Raw genomic sequence first — 20404 nt, forward strand, 5'->3', positions numbered from 1 at the left:
TCTTTGTATGGATTCGAGCTTTATTCAGGGTAGGCCATTCCTGAGATTCAGATATTAAAAATTCAAAGGCTTTACTACAGGACAGTCTCACAAGATGGTTAACACTGCACATCCTTGCAGCTAGCCCCTCTGGGTATAGGGTATAGAGTGGAGAAGTATTTTCCCATTTATAGGATTACAATAATGGATTGCAAATTCAACTTAATGGTTTGTAACCAACATCTCCTTGAAGGAAAGGGAGAAGAAAAAATATGAGACTGTCTCACAAATTAGTAGGAGTAAGTATGTTTGTGTGGTTAGGAATCAAACTTATGGTGAGTTGCAATGTAAAAAAGAATTACATGTCATAGACAAAGAAATTTTAAAAAGCAGTAGACTAGACAGAACATCACTGTTATGGTGTCTACCCATCTCAAGAACTATTGTCAAACTCATAACAGTAAATGCTTTGCAATCATTGTCATACTTTGGGAATCTAATCCCTTGGCTATAGTCCCCAAAGCAAAAGTAAACACGTGCTACAAGCTTTGCTCATCCTGTCAATAAGGAACTGAGACTTAGCCATAATCTGCTGGTAACCTTTGTGGGTTAACAGTGCTATATAACATGTAAATCTCTTAGTGGGGAGGCAGGAGATGGGATGACACAGGAAAGCAGAGAAGAGAGGAGGAAGGATAAAGAAAATGAAGAAAATATACAGAGATCTCCTTTGGCCCAGATAGGTTTTGGTGTCTGGTTCCAAACCAGATACCCTTGGGCTCAGATGCATAGAACCTGACTTTTTTTCTTCTAACATATCTTTATTTATTTGAAAGACAAAGGTACAGATAAACAAGAGTGATCTTCCATCCACTCATTCACCTCCTAAATGACTGAAATGGCTAGGGCTAGGCCAGGCCGAAGCCAGGAGCCAGGAATTTCATCTGGGTCTTCTACATGGGTGACAGAGGCCCAAGTACTTGGGCCATCTTCTGCTGCTTTCCCAGTCACATTAGTAGGGAGCTGAATTGCAAGTGGAGCAGCCAGGACATGAACCAACACCCATACAGGATGACTACGTAGCAGGCGGTGGCTTAACCCACTACACCACAATGCTGCCCCTACACGTTCACTTTCATGTCACTTCTGGTACCCTTATAATAAACTTTTCCATTTTCATTACAGTTTAATTTTATACACAAAGAATTTTAACTGAAATGAAAGAAGTAATTGTTTTAGAAGCAAATAAATTAGGTTCAATTCTATCATTTGCTAGCCTGTGACCTCAATAGCATGTCTTTAAAACAATTGTATGTAAAATGGACATCATTATATACCAAAGGGATATCATGAAGGCTAAATGAGACACTATATTGTAAAGTGCTTAGCATAGTGTAGGTCCTAGTTTCATAAATGAAGATTACACACTCTCTCTCTGCCTCTCTGTAACTCTGTCTTTCAAACAAATAAATCAATCAATAAATCTTAAGTGGGGGGAGGGCGGCACTGTGGCATAGCAGGTGAAGCCGCTGGCCGCAGTGCCGGCATCCCATATGGGTACCGATTCTAGTTCCAGCTGCTCCACTTCCAATCCAGCTCTCTGCTACGGCCTGGGAAGGCAGTAGAAGACGGCCTGAGTCCTTGGGCCCCTACACCCCTGTGGGAGACACAGAGGAAGCTCCTGGCTCCTGGCTTCAGATCAGCATGGCTCTGGTTATTGTGGCCATCTAGGGAGTGAATGAGCAGATAGAAGACCTCGCTCGCTCGCTCTCTCTCTCTCTCTGCCTCTCTGTAACTCTGCCTTTCAAATAAATAAATCTTTTTTAAAAAAAAAAGTTAACAATGCTCTCTCGGCCAGCGCCATGGCTCAACTTGCTAATCCTCTGCCTGCAATGCTGGCACCCCGGGTTCTAGTCCCAGTTGGGGTGCCAGATTCTGTCCTGGTCGCTCCTCTTCCAGTCTAGCTCTTTGCTGTGGCCCAGGAGTACAGTGGAGGATGGCCCAGGTCCTTGGGCCCTGCACCCGCATGGGAGACTAGGAGGAAGCACCTGGCTCCTGGCTTCAGATCGGCGCAGCGCGCTGGCTGTGGCGGCCATTTGGGGGGGGGGGGTGTGAACCAATGGAAAAGGAAGACCTTTCTCTTTGTCTCTCTCTCTCTGTCCACTCTGTCAAAAAAAAAAAAAAAAAAAAAGAAAGAAAGAAAGAAAGAAAAACAATGCTCTCTCAATCTCTCCAAAATAGCATGTTATACATTCAATATGTAGTTAATGAACAAGGTACTCTTCTGGGATATATAACAGCAAAAGTCCTGCTTCAAAACTGTTTTTTTTTTTTTCTTCTTTTAAAGATGTATTTATTTATTTGAAAGTCAGAAAGAGAGACAGAGTGGGAGAGACAGAGAGTAATCTTCCATCCACTAGTTCACCCTCTAAATGGCAGCAACAGCCAGGGCTGGGCCAGCTTAGGCTGAATCCATGAGCTAGGAATTTCATCTGGGTCTCCCATGTGGGTACCTGGGCCCAAGCACTAGGCCTATCTTTCACTGCTTTCCCAGGCAAATTAGCAGGGAGTTGGATAGGAAATGGAGCAGCCAGGAATTGATTCAGCACCCATATGGGATGCCAGTGTCACAGGGTGGCTTAACTCTACACAACACCAGTCCCTGGAGCTTTTTTTTTTTTTTTTTTTTTTAAAGAAAAAAGCCATTGTGGAAAACAGTATGGAGATACCTCAGAAATCTGAATATAGACCTACCATATGACCCAGCCAACCCACTCCTGGATATTTACCCAAAAGAGGGGCCAGTGCTGTGGCACAGTGGGTTAACATTCTGGCCTGAAGTGCTGGCATCCCATATGGGTGCCGGTTCAATACCTGGCTTCTCCACTTCCTGTCCAGCTCTCTTCTGTGGCCTGGGAAAGCAGCAGAAGATGGCCCAGTCCATGGGCCCCTGTACCTGTGTGGGAGACCCAGAGGAAGCTCCTGGCTTTGGATTGGCGCAGCTCTGGCCGTTGTGGCAAATTGGGGAGTGAACCATCGATGGAAGACCTCTCTCTTTGACTCTCTGCCTCCCCTCTCTCTGTGTAACTTTGACTTTCAAGTAAAATACATAAATCTTTAAAAAAAAAAAAGAAATTTACCCAAAGGAAAATAAATCAGCATATGAAAGAATCATCTATATCCCCATGTTTATTGCAGCTCAATTCATAATAGCTAAGATATGGTCTCAATCTATATGCTTGTCAACTGAAGACTGGATAAAGAAATTATGTGATATATAACACTATGGTTAAAAAAAAAAAAAAAAAGGAAAAGGAAATCCTGTTGCTTTCAACAAAATGGATACAACTAGAAAGCATTATACTTAGTCAAATAAGCCAGTCCCAAAAAGACATATACTGTACGTTCTCCCTGATCTGTGGTAACTAGTGAGTACCTAAAATGTAATTTATAGAAGTGAAATTGACACTCTGACATGTAATGACTTTAAAAAGCCCTTGTCTCCACTTCTGAGGAAAAGGCTGTTCATTTATTTTTTTCATACTATTTGTTGAACTCTGTACTTAGTGTAGGGCTAACCTTCTATGTATAAAGTTAACTGAAAATAGATCTTAGTAAAAAAATGGGTACAGGAGAGGGAGGACGAAGAAGGGTGGGAGTGAAGGTGGGAGGAAGGGTAGAGTGGGAAGAATCACTATGTTCCTAAATTTGTATTTATGAAATGCATCAAGCTTGTATACCTTAAATAAAAGGCTTTTGGGGAAAAAACAAAACAAAAGAATTCAGTGGAAATAGCATTATATGTATCATAATTTTGGTGCAAATCTGGCACTCATTATACATGTTAATTTTATGTATAAGCATTTTACCTGTAAGCATATTAAATATGCACGTAACTGTTAAATATTAAAATCTGCTGCATTAGGTCACCAAGGGGTCCAGATTGAACTTTTTTTTTTTTTTTTTGACAGGCAGAGTGGACAGTGAGAAAGAGACAGAAAGGTCTTCCTTTGCCGTTGGTTCAACCTTCAACGGCCGGAGCACCGCGCTGATCCGAAGGCAGGAGCCAGGTGCTTCTCCTGGTCTCCCATGGGGTGCAGGGCCCAAGCACTTGGGCCATCCTCCACTGCACTCCCGGGCCGCAGCAGAGAGCTGGCCTGGAAGAGGGGCAACCGGGACAGAATCCAGCGCCCCGACCGGGACTAGAACCAGGTGTGCTGGCGCCGCAGGCGGAGGGTTAGCCTATTGAGCCGCGGTGCCAGCCTCAGGTTGAACTTTAATACTAAGCAAAAAAAAAAAAAAAAAATTTAAGTTGATTTTTGGCATCTATACACACTTCAAGATAAGACAAGCATAATTTAATAAAAAATCAAAAGATGTAGTCACAATTCAATTAGACTATCCAATCTTGAGGCTAATATCAATCCTTGACCTGCAGTGAAATATTAACAAGAACATAGTACTTATTATGTATTGATTTTTTATCTCAAATTAAAATAACTTGTTAAATCATAACTTCAAAACATCACCTGATCACTAATCTCAAGCAGGCCCTTAATGTTGCCCAGCTGTTATAAACAGTTCTACCCACTTTTCATCCTCTGGGATTACTGTTTGACACTTTCATCCTCATCCATCTCCCAGGCTGCCTTTTTTTTTTTAATTCTGAAGAAAAAATTACAGATTAGTTTAACATCATATATGCTAAAGCTTACTGCAGTAAATTTGAGAGCTGTTTTGGTTTATTCATTCCATTTTAATGGAAAAAGATGTTGTCAAGAGTGTCAAATTGTTAAGTCAACAACAGGAGTCACTGTGTACTTACTTCTCATGTGGGATCTGTCCTTAATGTGTTGTCCAATGTGAAGTAATGCTATAACTAGTACTGAAACAGTATTTTACACTTTGTGTTTCTGTGTGAGTGCAAACTGATGAAATCTTTACTTAATATATACTAAATCAATCTTCTGTGTATAAAGATAATTGAAAATGAATCTTGATGTGAATGGAATAGGAGAGGGAGCGGGAGATGGGAGGGGTGCGTGTGGGAGGGAAATTATGGGGGGGGGGGAAGCCCTTGTAATCCATAAACTGTACTTTGGAAATTTATATTTACTAAATTAAAAAAAAAAAAAAAAGAAAATGCATAAAGCATGAAATAATCAAGCAGAAAAACAACCAAAGATGTTGTCAAATATATAAAGTAGCCTGTATTAACATGTTTGGAAAACAGCTTTTAAAATATTTACTATGAGGCACATTAAAAAAAGACATAATTTTGAGTATTTAAAAGCTGGTATTTACATATGTAAAAATGTATACATACAAATCCTGAAAACAGATACCACAATTAAGTAGATTTACTTTTTAAAGTTACCTAAATTCTTTTTCTTTTTAAGATTTACTTATTTTTTTTAAATTTTATTTATTTATTTATTTATTTATTTGACAGGCAGAGTGGACAGTGAGAGAGACAGAGAGAAAGGTCTTCCTTTGCCGTTGGTTCACCCTCCAATGGCCGCCGCGGCTGGCGCGCTACAGCCGGCGCACCGCGCTGATCCGATGGCAGGAGCCAGGTGCTTCTCCTGGTCTCCCATGGGGTGCAGGGCCCAAGCACTTGGGCCATCCTCCACTGCACTCCCGGGCCACAGCAGAGAGCTGGCCTGGAAGAGGGGCAACTGGGACAGGATCGGTGCCCCGACCGGGACTAGAACCCGGTGTGCCGGCGCCGCAAGGTGGAGGATTAGCCTAGTGAGCCGTGGCGCCGGCTAAAGTTATCTAAATTCTATTTAGGACAACTGATTTTTTTAAGACAAGTCTTTTTTGTTTATTTTATTATTATCTTATTTATTTGAAAGGCAGAGTTACAGAGGGAGAAATGAGAGACAGAGAGAGCTCATCCATCTGCTGGTTCACTCCCCAAATGGCTGCAACGACCGGGACTGGACCACGTCAATGTCAGAAGCCAGGAACTTCATCCAGGTCTCCCATGTGGGTGCAGTGGCCCAAGGACTTGGGCCATCCTTTGCTGCTTTCCTAGGCACATTAGCAGGGAGTTGGATAGGAAGTGGGGCATTTGAACAGGTGACCATATGGGATGCCGGCATTGAGGCAGTGGATTTACTTGCTATGTCAAAATGTTGGACCCAGGACAACTGATTCTTAGAAAGATGATCTTTCAGTAGCCTAATAATTGATACTTATAAATCCCAAATCTAAGAGAAACTCTATAAAATTTAGTATTAGTATAGTAAATAAACTATTCATTAATAGGTGAAGCTCATTTTTAGAGTTAACAGTAACTAAGAATACAGTTAAGTTTAAGAGGCTATAGCCAATAATCTAATATTTAACTCTTTGTAAATAAAACGGGGAGGCATCGGGCAGAGCAGCTAAAATGTTGCTTGGAGGCCTTGCCTCTCATATCAGATTGCCTAAATTAGAGCCACAGCTCTACTCCTAATTATAGCTTCCTGCTAGCATACACCCTGGAAGGCAGCAGAAGATGGCCGAAGCAGTGGGTCTCTGCTAACCAAGTAAGAGAGATGAACTGTGTTCCCAGATCTTGGCTTCAACCTAGCCCTGCCCTGGCCATTGCAGGCATTTGTGGAGAGAACCAGCAGCAGATCTCTGTCCCTCCCTTTTCCTCTCTCTGCCTTGGAAATTATACAACACTACTGTGGATGAGGAAACTTTTCTGTTTTGTTAAATGTGTATAACTAGTCTAACTAAACTTAAACATAAATTGACATACTTATAATATGCTAGATATAAAAAAAAAAAAAAAAACCTCCCTTCAGCTAATTTTCTTCTAGCGGAATAAAGTTTCAACAATCTATGAAAGAGAGGCAGAAAATTTCCCAGTACCACAGGATGAAAAATGTAAACATCTGAATTATGGGAAAAATATTAAAAACCTACAGATAACAGTAAATATGAAAAATGTCATCTTTTTTAAAGAAAAGGCAAGGGGAAGGGCATTTAGGGAACTGAAGGCTTATTTAGATCTTCAATGAATATTAATGACTTTATAAATTATAAAAATACAGGGACTAATTTCTATTAGATTTTGTCTACTATATCTTGACTATCTACTAGGTATTAGCTTCATGTTTATTTCTGAACTTTCCAAAAAAGAAAGGCCAACCCTATGAAGCTAAATGGAAAACCACAGAAGTTTCTGCTTTTTCATGTTAATCATCAACCATTTCTGAGAACAACAGAAGCTGAAAGTAAAAAGAATTACAAGTTGAGACTTTAAGCCCTCAAATCTAGGGTAACAGAGATGGGAGAGAGCAAACTTGTAGGCTAGCTCCTTTTATGAAACTTAACTCCTGTTTCACGAAACTGGTAGCTAGATCCAGAAACCTACCAACCCAGCAGGCTGAAGCTTGCATTTGAAAACAATTTGCTCAAATCAGCTTGATGTTCTTTCAAATAACTACCAATATCTAAAGATACATGTACTGTGTGTCTATATACAAGTACAAATGAGGTTTATCATATCTAACTGGCCCAAAGTCATCAAAGATGACTTCATTACCAAAAATCGTGATGTTTGAAAAAAAAAAAAACACTAGTCATGTTCTAAAAATAGACAATGGTGCTGACTACGCAATTGTAAATACAGTAAAACCAATGGAATTTTATGATTTAAATGGCCGAGTTTTATAGTATGTAAATTATCTCAATAAAGCTGTCATAAAAAAGTCGGAGAGAAAAAAAGCCTTTCTTACTTACTGGTCAGTACATTCTCATGACCAAAGTTATGCTACAATATTTTGTTGAATAATTTGGCTTTCAGTATTTTCCAACTTCTAACATATTACTACTATGAAGTCTAAAAAATTCTAACATTTGAAAACATGTATCCTAAGTCCATAAAATGCCCAAACTAAAGAAAAATCAGTCAGTAAATAATGTCATTAATTCAATGAGAAAGAGAAACAGACACATGAGGGGAGGAAGTGGCAGGAGAGAAGCAGAGAAATACAGGCTGAGCACCCCTAATGAGAAAATCTAAAATGCAAAATATTTTAAAATGTGAAACTTGTTGACTGCCAATACAACATCACTAATGGAAAATCCCACAGCTCATAGTCAAAACAAAGGGAACACCAAAAACACTGTAAAAATTTACCTTCAAGTTATGTGTATAAGACACAAACAAACATAAATAAATTTTGTGTTTAGACTTGGGTCTCATTCCCAAGATATCTCATAGTGTATGTTGAAATGTTCCAAAATCTGAAACATTTCTGTCCCAAGCACTTCACATAAGGGTTTCTCAACCTGTATACAGCTAAAGAGCCTCAACTCACTTTCTTTTTTTCCACACAACAGACTCCTAAATACTCAAGGGAGCCAAGAACTTACTATCACCTAGGTAAGAATACTCCCAAGGAGACACAGATTTCCCGTTAATGACTTAATGATATTTGGCAAAGGAAGTCAATGAATGAAAGGAAGAGAAGAACTGAAAGGAACCAGCTCAAACTGGAGTAACCTTCTCTTTTAATCTCAACATTGTGTATCGCTATCCTCCAATACAGAACTGCATAATCAAAATGTCTTGAGAGTTAGGTCTAAAAATTTGGATTTTAATCAGGCTATAGGTTATTCTCCTCCCCCCCCCCCCCAAAGATGTATTTATTTACTTGAAAGGCAGAGTTAGAGGGAGGAGACAAAGAGAGAGAGAGATCTGCCATCCTTTGGTTCACTCCCCAGATGGCCACATAGGAGCCTGAAACTCCATCCAATGTAGGTACAAGGGCCCAAGCATTTGGGCATCTTCCACTGCTTTCCCAGGAGCATTAGCAGAGAGTTGGACACAAAGTGGAGCAACCAGGGTTGTAAATTACAGCATGCACGTTATTCTTAAAGCCATTCAAGTTTGAAATCCTTTCTATCAACTGTCATCAATGGTTTGGCAGTCCTGCTTCTCCGTTAATAATTACATTTTGTCTGCTCTGGCAAAGGTCTTTAAGGGGCAAATACTGCTTCAAGCATTAACTATGTTAAAAGAAAAATCCTGTGTCCTTTATATAGATCACTTTCCCCTCCATGAAACTTTGACCAGTGTTTTTCAGAAGGCTGCAATTTAAAGCCTGGAGGTGAGGGATAAAGGTCTACATTAAGAAACAGGGATGGAGTCATGGAGAAAAAACAGTTTTCTTGTTTTTTTTTTTTTTTATTATTGAAAACGCAAATGAAAAGCAAACATATTGTTCTGCTTAGTAGACAAAGGATAGAAAATATGTATTCTGTATTTTCATAATGCCCAATTAGTTTAGTTTTACATAAAGCCTTTTGAAAAACCTACTTTCCTGAATTACAACTAAAAATGAAGGTTTTTAAGAGAACATTACCATTTGGTGCAGTGGGAGGTGACCAAATGCCATAATATTTTGGCAAATATTTTCGCAGTTCTAGAAGAACACTGTCACTACAATCAGCAGCATACACCTGGAACAAAAATATAACACTTGTTAGTTTCTCATAACATTCTATTTAATAGCCCTACACATTTCTCAACAACAGAACTGAGTCACTGTTCATGTGGTATAAGTTTTCAGCTGGAAGTAAATTTGAATTAAGTAAAAGAGATGACTCTCTCTTGTAAAAAAAAAAAAAGAAATATGTATTATCTGCAGAACACTCCTTTGGCTATCTAATTCCAGGCTTTCACTGTCCTTGAACTGTTTTACAACTGTGAAAGTTGCAATAAGTGATAACAAATGCAAAATAATTCTTGTCTCTAGACATGCAAATAATTCTGGCCATAGGAGATGCAGGTGACTTCCTTCCATACTCCAAGGAAAGAGGAGAACTTTGTATACAAATCTAAATTCATATCATCTTTTTATTCCATATAAATTTGTGCTTCCTTCTCTTCTCTTTTAAAACAACTGTAACAGAGCCAGCTCTGTGGTGTAGAAGGTTAAGCTTCTGCCTGCAGTGTCAGCATCCCACACTGGTTGCTCCACTTCAATCCAGCTCCCTGCTAATGCACCTGGGAAAGCAGCGGAAGACAGCCCAACTACTTGGGTCCCTGGGAGACATGGAAGAAGCTCCTGGCTCCTGGCCCAGCCCCGGCTGTTGTGGCCATTTCGGGAGTCAAACAGAGGATGGGAGATCTCTCTCTGTCTCTCTTAGTCTCTCCTCTCTGTATCTCTGCCTTTCAAATAAGTAAATAAATATTTTAAAAAAAACAGTTGTAACATCTGCCTAATTTCCTCATTAAATATATTAAGTTAAATAAATGTTTAAATTTATTTAAATCTAAATCACAGGGAACTGTAATTTTCACCTTTTTTAAAATATTACCTTCAACATAGTAAGTTTAATTTTTGCACACTTAATTCCTTGATTTATAACCACTAATGAGTCTAAAAGATGCTAGAAAATTCTAGATATCCTGGAACCACGTTCTAGTTTTATTCCCATAAAGGAAACAAAATATTTTTGTTTTAAAAATGACTTGTGGGGAGAACAGCACTGTGGTACAGTGGGTAAAGCTGCTGCCTGCAGTGCCAGCATCCCATATGGGCGCTGGTTCAAGTCCCAGCCACTCCACTTCCGATCTAGATCTCTGCTGTGGCCTGGGAAAGCAGTAGAAGATGGCCCAAGGCCTTGGGAACCTGCACTTGCGTGGGAGACCTGGAAGAAGCTCCTGGCTCCTGGCTTCGGATCAGCGCAGCTCCGGCTATTACAGCTAATTGGGGAGTGAACCAGTAGATGGAAGACCTCCCCCACCCTTCTCCATCCCTTCCTCCCTCCCTCCCTTTCCATATTTCTCTGTGTAACTCTTTCAAATACATAAATCTTTTAAAAAAAGGTGACTTGTGGGGTAGATATTTGGCATAACAGTTAAGACACCACTTGGGGGAGGGGTGCTGTGGGGTAGCAAGTTAAGCAGCCGGATGCGGTGCTGACCTCCCACATGGGCACTGATTCAAGTCCCTTGCTGCTTCTGCTTCCAATCCAGCTCCCTGCTTATGTGTCTGGGAAAGCAGCAAAGGACGGTCCAAGATCTTGGGCTCCTGCACCTACACAGGAGACCCAGAAGAATCTCCTGACTGCTGGCTTCAGCCTGGCACAGCCCCGGCCACTGTGGCCATTTGGAGAGAAAACCAGTGGGTGGAAATCTCTCTGTCTCTTCCTCTCTCTCTCTCTCTGTCACTCTGCATTTCAAATAAATAAATAAACTGTAAAATATATGTATTTTCAATTAAAAAGTTTTCATTTTATTTAAAAGACAGTGACAGAGAAAGAGATCTTGCAATCACTGGCTCATTCCCCAAATGTCCACATTAACCAGGGTGAGTCAGGCTAAAGCCAGGAGCTGAGAACATATTTTGGGTCTCTCATACAGGTGGCAAGGACCGAAATACTAGAGCCATCACCTGCTGTCTCCCAGGGTGTGCTATTAACAGGAAGCTGGATTTAAACAAAGCCAAGACTCAACCAAGCATTCAAATACAGGATGCAGATATCCCAAGTGGCATCTTAACTGCTGTGCTAACACTCACTTCTAAATTTTTTTTTTTTTTAAAGTAACAGGACTGCTGTTAGCATTGTGGCACAGTAGATTAGCCATATCTTACAAAGCCAGAATTCCATACGGAAACACTAGTTCAGTTCTCAGCTACTCCGCTTTTGATCCAGCTTCCAGCTAAAGAACGTGGGAAAATAGGAAGCGATGGTGCAAGTACTTGAGTCCCTGCCACCCATGTGGGAGGCTCCAATGGAATTCCTGGTTCTTGGCCTTGGCCTGTCCCAGCCTTAGCCATTGGGGCCATTTGGGGAATGAACCAGCAGATGGAAGATTTCTTTCAAATAAAATAAATCTTTCTTTAAAAACTAACAGTACTGGTATTTATATTGTCTGTCATGTTGCAGTAATCTAAAAGCCTTTCCATAAAGGTATAAGAATAATAAAAATAAAAAGAGAACAATAGAGGCCAGCGCTGTGGCATGGTGGTTAAGCTGCCGCCCGCAGTGCCAGCATCCCATATGGTTGCCGGTTCAAGTCCCGGATGTTCCATTTCCTATCCATCTCTCTGCTATGGCCTGGGAAAGCAGTAGAAGATGGCTGAAGTTCTGAGCCCCTGCATCCGTGTGGGAGACCCAGAAGAAGCTCCTGGCTTCAGATTGGCACAGCTCTGGCCACTGCGGACAATTAGGGAGTGAACTAGCGGATGGAAGGCACCCCCCCCCGCCGCCTCTCCTTCTCTGTGTAACTCTTTCAAATAAATAAATAAATCTTTAAAAAAAGAATATAACAAATATTTTCTTAAATGCATAGTAGAATTCCAGGGGGTATGAGATTTGGACAATCAACAAATCCTGAAGATGTTTGGGCTTCACAGTGGTTCATTATGAGGACATGAACCTTTGAAAGGACCCCTGAGCTCAGGGACAAAGCAGACCTGAGGACAGAGTTACTATACTAAAACATGGATAATAAATTTAAAAAAATTTTTTAAAACTGAATAGTGAAAACTTTGACTTCCTTTTCCCTTCCCCAACCACTACAACACTTCAAGAATGCTGGCATGCAGGCTGAATGAGAAAAACAGGGAAGCGGCAAATAAAAACAGGAAAGAAAAGGGAACGATAATTAGATTTAGCAGAAATAGCAACAACAAAATATTACGAAGAATTCTGTCAAGTGGGTAATTCCAAATAAAAAACATAATCGACTACTTCAGGGGCCAGTGTTGTGGGGCAGCAGGTTAAGGCCACCTGCAATGCCAGTATTTCATAAGCAACTGTTTGAATCCAGGTTGCTTAGCTTCTGATCCAGCTCTCTGCTAATGTGCCTGCGAAGGTGGCAGATAATCCCCCAAGTTCTTGAACCTCTGCTACCCATGTGGAAGACAAGGATGGAATTCCAGGCTCCTGACTTTGGCCTGGCACAGCTCTGGCAGTTGCTGCCATTTGCGGAGTAAATCAGTGGATGGAAGATCTCTCTCTGTAACTTCACTCTCCTCCAAATCCTAAAAAAAAAAAAAAAAAGTTTCTTCTCTTTTCCTTTCTCTTCTACTATTCTTCTCCACCCTAGAGGCTGACTTGAATTAACTGTATCAGTGGAGACCACTCCCGCTTGCCATTGGGAGCAGGTTCAAGTCCTGGCTGCTCCAGTTCCAATCCAGCTCCTGCTAGCACACCTGGGAAAGCAGTGGAAGATGGCCCAAGTGCTTGGGTCCCTGCATCCAGGTGGGAGACCCAAAAGAAGCTCCTGGCTCCTGCTTTAGCTTGGCTTAGCCCTAGCCATTGCAGCCATTTGGGGAGTGAACCAATGGATGAAAGATCTGTCTCTCCCTGTCTCTCTCTATAACTCTGCCTTTCAAATAAAAAAAATAAATAAATCCTTTTTTAAAGATTTATTAACGCCCTGGCCTGCAGCACCAGCATCCCATACAGGCGCCAGTTCGAGACCTAGCTGCTCTACACTTCTGATCCAGCTCTCTGTTATGGCCCAGAAAAGCAATAGAAAATGGCCTCCTAAGTCCTTGGGCCTCTGCATCTGCGTGGGAGGCCCAGAAGAAGCTCCTGGCTCCAGATCAGCACAGCTTCAGCCGTTGCAGCCAGTTGGGGAGTGAACCATCGAATGGAAGACCTCTCACTTTCGCGCTCTCTCTCTGACTCTCCTTCTCTCTCTGTAACTCTTTCAAATTAGACTGCTAATATAAAAATACTATAAAAATATGTTTATTCTTATATACTGGCAATCACTGGGAAACTTAATTATAAACAAATATAATATACAATGAAACTAAGATACTTAGAAGGAATACAACAATCTATGTAGAAGACTTTTATAGAGTAAATACTTTCTTCAAAAAGGCAGCAGCATACAGTAGCTTAAAGTGCAGATTCTAGAGTCAGACTGCCTACATTCAAATCCTGGGGCCACCATTTATTAATCTCAGTCAAAGTACTTAAACTAGTTGCACTTTGGTGTGTACATCTATAAAATGGGGACAACAGTATTTAATTTGCATGTTGTTGTGAACTGATATTGGTAAAGCATTACAGGAGTATCTAGCAAAGGTTCTGCATGTGTTCAATAAAATAAACATCAAAGAATAAATGGAGATAAATGTCATGAAGATGATTCAATACAGTCAAAACATGGATTCTCACCACAATAACCCTAAAGCTGTACCCTATGAAATTTATATTCATTAAATAAAAGCATTCTAAAACAAACAAAAAACCACCATGGATTCTCTTAAAAGTAATTTACAGTTCCATATTTCAGTAAGAAAAATAAACCAAGGGCAAAATGAGTAAAAGTTATAAAGAAAATTTTATTTTTATTTTGTAAAGATTTATTTTTTTGAAACAGAGTTACAGAGAGAGATAGAGACAGAGGGAGGGAGGGAGGGAGGGGGAGAGTGGGGGAGAGAGAGGGAGAGGGAGAGATAGAGACAGAAGGAGGGGGAAGGAGAGGGGGAGAGAGAGGGGGAGGGGGAGAGGGGTTTTCCATCCTCTAGTTCACTCCCCAAATGGCCACAACAGCTGGAGCTGAGCTGATCTGAAGCCAGCAGCAAGGAGCTCCTTCCGAGTCTCCCATGTGGGTGCAGGGGCCCAAGGACTTGGGCCATCCTCCACTGCTTCCTCAGGCGCATTGGCAAAGAGGTGGATCAGAAGTGGAGCAGCTGGGACACAAACCAGCAACCATGATATCGGCACTGCAGGCCAGGGTTTTAACCCAATGCACCACAGTACTGGCTCCAAAAAGAAAATTTTTTTACTATAAATGAACAAAAACAAACCAAAGGGGCAGGCATTTGGTGCAGCAGTTAAGATGCAACTCAGGACACTCACATCCCACGTGAGTTCAAGTCCCAGTTTCTCTGCTTCCTGCTAATGTGCACCCTAGGTGGGAACAGGTGCTATGACTCAAGTACTTGGGTCCCTACTACTCACAAAAGAAGACTAAGATGGAGTTCCAGACTCCTGCTGTTGTATGCATCTGGAGAGTGAACCAGTGGGTGGAAGATTCCTCTTTTTCTCTGCATTGCAAATAAAATTAAATCAATAAAAATGTTTTTTTAAAAATGAAAATACATTGGATAGCAATAGCAATTAGGCACACAGAATAGTAAAATCTGATCTATTAATGTTTGGTAAAAATTTATTTTATTTGTATTAAAATATATTTTATTTATTTTTTCCCAAAAAAACATTTTATTTGAGGAATATAAACTTCATGCATTTCATTAAGTATAACTTTAGAAATATAATGATTCTGCCCACCATACCTGCACTCTCCCTCCTTCCTCCTTCCTCTTCCATTCTCAGTCCCATTTTGCACTAAGATCCATTTTCAATTAACTTTATACACAGAAGACCTACTCTATACTAAGAGATCAACAATTAACATACACACACAAAAAAAAACTGTCTCTCAAAAATTGACCCAAGGGCTATTCAAAGTCATTGCATCTCAAAGTTGATTTCATTTGTTTTCTAGAAACTTAATAAACTTTAAAGAAGCACCCAAGAACAATATACCTTTTGCAAGCACTTAGACATGACTATAACTTGAGACATAAGAATATCCCCTACTTTATATATTAAAAGAAAGTAATTCCTTGAGAATGAGTTTTATCATTAATTAAGGAAGCACCTAAGAAAACAAGCAATGCAGCTGGATTTTGGCATAACTAAAACTCAAGAGACATAAGAATACCCTCCACTTAATGCTAAAACGAAATAAATCTGTGAAAACACGTTTTATTGTTAACTCTCTTTGAGGACAGAGGTCCTGCATGAGAAGTTAGTGCACAGTGACTCCTGTTGTTAATTTAACAATTCACACTCATGTATGATGTCAGTGATCACCCGAAGCTCCTGACATGAGCTGCCTAGGCTAGGGAAGCCTTTTGAATCCACAAACTCTGTCAGTATTTAGACAAGGCCATTAGCAAAGTACTTCCTAATGTGATGACCATGTCTTTCTACTGGGGTCTCACTCACCGATGTCCTTCATGTAGGACATATTTTGCCACTGTGTCTTGGGTTTCCATGTGGGATTTTCAGCAAGAATAGAATGCCTTAAGAGCTGATTCTGAGGTCAGAGGCTACTTAAAGCAACTGTCATTCTGGGTCTGCTGTGTGGACTTCTTCCCATGTTGGTGCATTCACTCCTTTTTAATTCTATCTATTATTAATACCAGACACTTAATTCTATTTATATGTTCACTTTACCCTTTACCATTTAATCCTATATATATGATCACTTTACCACTTAATCTTACCCATATGATCACTTTAACACCTTTTTTTTTTTTTTTTTTTTTTTGGACAGGCAGAGTGGATAGTGAGAGAGAGAGAGAGACAGAGAGAAAGGTCTTCCTTTGCCGTTGGTTCACCCTCCAATAGCCGCTGCGGCCAGCGCATCTTGCTGATCCGAAGGCAGGAGCCAGGTGCTTCTCCTGGTCTCCCATGCGGGTGAAGGGCCCAAGCACTTGGGCCATCCTCCACTGCCTTCCCAGGCCATAGCAGAGAGCTGGCCTGGAAGAGGGGCAACCGGGATAGAATCCGGCGCCCCAACCGGGACTAGAACCCGGTGTGCCGGCGCCACAAGGCAGAGGATTAGCCTGTTAAGCCATGGCGCTGGCCACACTTTAACACTTAAAATGCTACATTTACCACCCAGCTTAAGGGGACTTGGGATTCCATGACAAATTTTTAACTGTACCCTTATAAGTCCATGGGAATGTAAGCAGAACTATACAGCTTTACAGTTACAAATTTCATACACTTCATAATTACAACTTTAGGAACATGGTGATTATTCCCACTGTGCCCACCCTCCCACCCCTCTTCTCCTTCATCTTTTATTCCCTTACTCCCAGTCTATTTTCTACTAACATCTATTTTCAACTGACTTTATACACAAATGATTAACTCTAAGTTAAGTACTCAACAAATAAAATGAAAAACAAACTCTAAACAGTCAAGACAAGGGCTGTTCAAGTCACTGCTTCTCAAGTGTCAATTTCACTTCTACAGACTGCCTTTTAGGTTCTCTATTAGCTATCACAGGTCACGGAAAATATATGGTATTTGTCCTTTTGGGACTGCCTCATTTCACTAAGTATGACACTTTCCAGATTCATCCATTTTGTTGCAAAAGACTGGATTTCTTTCTTTCTTTTTTTTTTTTTTATTATTTTTGACAGGCAGAGTGGACAATGAGAGAGAGAGACAGAGAGAAAGGTCTTCCTTTTTGCCGTTGGTTCACCCTCCAGTGGCCGCTGCGGCCAGCGCACTGCGGCCAGCGCTGATCCGATGGCAGGAGCCAGGTGCTTCTCCTGGTCTCCCATGGGGTGCAGGGCCCAAGCACTTGGGCCATCCTCCACTGCACTCCCGGGCCACAGCAGAGAGCTGGACTGGAGGAGGGGCAACCGGGACAGGATCGGTGCCCTGACCAGGACAGGCGGAGGATTAGCCTAGTGAGCCGTGGCACTGGCTTTTCTTTTTTAACTGTTGTGCAGTATTTCATGGTGTAAATACCCCACAATTTCTTTATTCAGTCTTCAGTTAACAGGCATTAGGGTTGATTCCATGTATTAGCTATTGTGAATTGAATGCAATAAACATTGGGCTGCAGATAACTCTTTCATATGCTGATTTCATTTCTCTTGGCTAAATTCCCAGGAGTGGGATGTCTGGGTCACATGGTAGGTCTAAGTTCAGATTTCTGAGATATCTCCATACTGTCTTCCATAGTGGCTTTACCAGTTTACATTGCCACCTACAGTGGATTAGGGTACCTTTTTCCCAACATCCTCCCCAGCATTTGTTGTTTGTTGTTTTCTGTATGAAAGCCATTCTAACAGAGGTGAGGTGAGACCTCACTGTGGTTTTGATTTGCATTTCCCTGACAGCTACTGATCCTGAGCATTTTTTCATGTGTATGTGGCTATTTGGATTTCCTCTTTTGAAAAATGTCTGTTTACACTGTCGCTTCCAGGAGGGGCTTGTACGCTTGGTGTAGGAGCTACCGGGGCCCGGGAGTGTGCTTGAAGTGGTAGATTCACCAACATGTCCCGTGGTTCCAGCGCTGGCTTTGACCGCCACATTACTATATTTTCACCCGAGGGTCGGCTCTACCAAGAAGAATATGCTTTTAAGGCTATTAACCAGGGTGGCCTTACATTGGTAGCTGTCAGAGGGAAAGACTGTGCAGTAATTGTCACACAGAAGAAAGTCCCTGACAAATTGTTGGACTCCAGCACAGAGACTCACTTATTTAAGATAACTGAAAATATTGGCTGTGTGATAACAGGAATGACAGCTGACAGCAGATCCCAGGTACAGAGGGCACGCTATGAGGCAGCTAATTGGAAATACAAGTATGGCTATGAGATTCCTGTGGACATGCTGTGTAAAAGAATTGCTGATATTTCTCAGGTCTATACACAGAATGCTGAAATGAGGCCACTTGGTTGTTGTATGACTTTAATTGGCATAGATGAAGAACAGGGCCCTCAGGTGTACAAATGTGATCCTGCGGGTTACTACTGTGGGTTCAAAGCCACTGCAGAAGGAGTTAAACAGAGTCAACCAGCTTCCTTGAAAAAAAAGTGAAAAAGAAATTTGATTGGACCTTTGAACAGACAGTGGAAACTGCAATTACATGCCTGTCTACTGTCCTATCAATTGATTTCAAACCTTCAGAAATAGAAGTTGGAGTAGTTACAGTTGAAAATCCTAAATTCTGGATTCTAACAGAAGCAGAGATTGATGCTCACCTTGTTGCTCTAGCCGAGAGAGACTAAACATTGTCATTAGCTTACCAGATCCATGATGCCACTTGCCTGTGTGTTTGGTAACACCGTACCAACATTATGGAGGCCCCTAGATTGAAAAAGGAACCTCTCCCACTCCTCTTGCCACTGAAGTGGTTACGAGTCTGTATAAATAAAAACAGTGCTTTTGGAAAAGAAAAAAAAAAAAAAAGAAAAATGTCTGTTTAAGTTCTTGGCCCATTTCTTAACTGGGTTGTTAGTTTTGTTGTTGTGGAGTTTCTTGATCTCTTTATACATTCTGATTATTAATCCTTTATCAGTTGTATGGTTTGCAATTAATTTCTCTCATTTTTTTAGTTGCTTCTTCACCTTCCTGAGTGTTTCTTTTATAGTACAGAAGCTTCTCAATTTGATGTAATCCCTGTTGCTAATTTTGGCTTTGATTGCCTATGCCTCTGGGGTCTTTTCCATGAACTCTTTGTCTACCTCAATGTCTTACAGAGTTTCCCCAATGTTCTCTAATAATTTGATGACATCAGGTCATAGAGTTAGGTCTTTAATCCATTTTAGTGGATTTCTGTGAAAGGTATGGGTCTTGTTTCATACTTCTGCATGTGGAAATCCAGTTTTTCCAGCACCATTTGCTGAAGAGACTGTCACTATTCCAGGGACTGCTTTAGCTCCTTTGTCAAAGACAAATTGGTTATATATATATATATATATATATATATATGCTTAGATTGATTTCTGGAGTTTCTATCCTGTTCCAGTAGACTATCCATCTGTTTTGGTACCAGTATTAGGCTGGTTTGGTTAAAACTTTCTTGTAGTTTGTCATGAAATCTGGTATTGTGATGCCTCCAGCTTTGTTTCTGTGGTATAAGATTGCTTTGGCTATTCGGAGTCTCCTGATGAATTTCAGCATAATTTTTTCTGTATCTGAGAATATCCTTGGTATTTTGATTGGTATTGTGTTGAATCTATAACTTGCTTTTGGAAGAATGGACACTTTGATAATATTGATTCTACCAATCCCATGAATACGGAAAAGTTTCCCTTTTTTTTTTTTGCATCTTCTTCTATTTCTTTAACGTTTTGTAATTCTCATCGTGGAGAGTTTTGATATACTTGGTTAAATTTATTCCAAGGCATTTGACTTTTTTTTGTAGCTACTGTCAATGGGATTGATCTCCAAAGTTTTTCTCAGCTTTGGCATTGTCTATGTATACAAAGGCTGTTGATTTTTGTGTACCAATTTTACATGTTGCTACTTTACCAAACTCTTCAATGAGATCCAATAATCTCTTAGTATAGTCTTAGATCACCTATATATAGAATCATGTCATCTGCAAATAGGGATAGCTTGAATTCCTCTTTCCCAATTTGAATCCCTTTGATTTCTTTTTCTTGCGTAATGGCTCTGGCTAAAACTTTTAAAACTATAGTGAATAGCAACGGTGAGAGTGGGCATCCCTGTCTAATTCCGGATCTCAGTGGGAATGCTTCCAATTTATCTGCCATTCAATAGGATGTTGGCTGTGGGTTTGTCAAAAATTGCCTTGGTAGTGTTGAGGAATATTCCTTCTATACTCAATTTGCTTAGAGTATTCATCATGAAAGGGTGTTGTATTTTATCAAATGCTTTCTCTGCA

At 40.6% G+C, this 20404-nt stretch overlaps 1 protein-coding gene and 1 pseudogene across 1 annotated transcript in view; one reads left to right on the forward strand and one right to left on the reverse strand.

The window, feature by feature from the left end:
- IPMK (inositol polyphosphate multikinase) overlaps nt 1-20404 on the reverse strand; it is a 72052-nt gene that overhangs the window by 18134 nt on the left and 33514 nt on the right. The window contains exon 3 of the mRNA XM_062214651.1: nt 9348-9444. Within this exon, the coding sequence (XP_062070635.1) occupies nt 9348-9444 (97 nt within the window). The remainder of the gene's footprint in view (nt 1-9347; nt 9445-20404) is intronic.
- Nucleotides 17974-18954, forward strand: LOC133775881 (proteasome subunit alpha type-6-like; annotated as a pseudogene).

Source organism: Lepus europaeus, chromosome 17 (assembly GCF_033115175.1).
Source record: "Lepus europaeus isolate LE1 chromosome 17, mLepTim1.pri, whole genome shotgun sequence".
NCBI classification, from domain to species: Eukaryota; Metazoa; Chordata; class Mammalia; order Lagomorpha; family Leporidae; genus Lepus; species Lepus europaeus.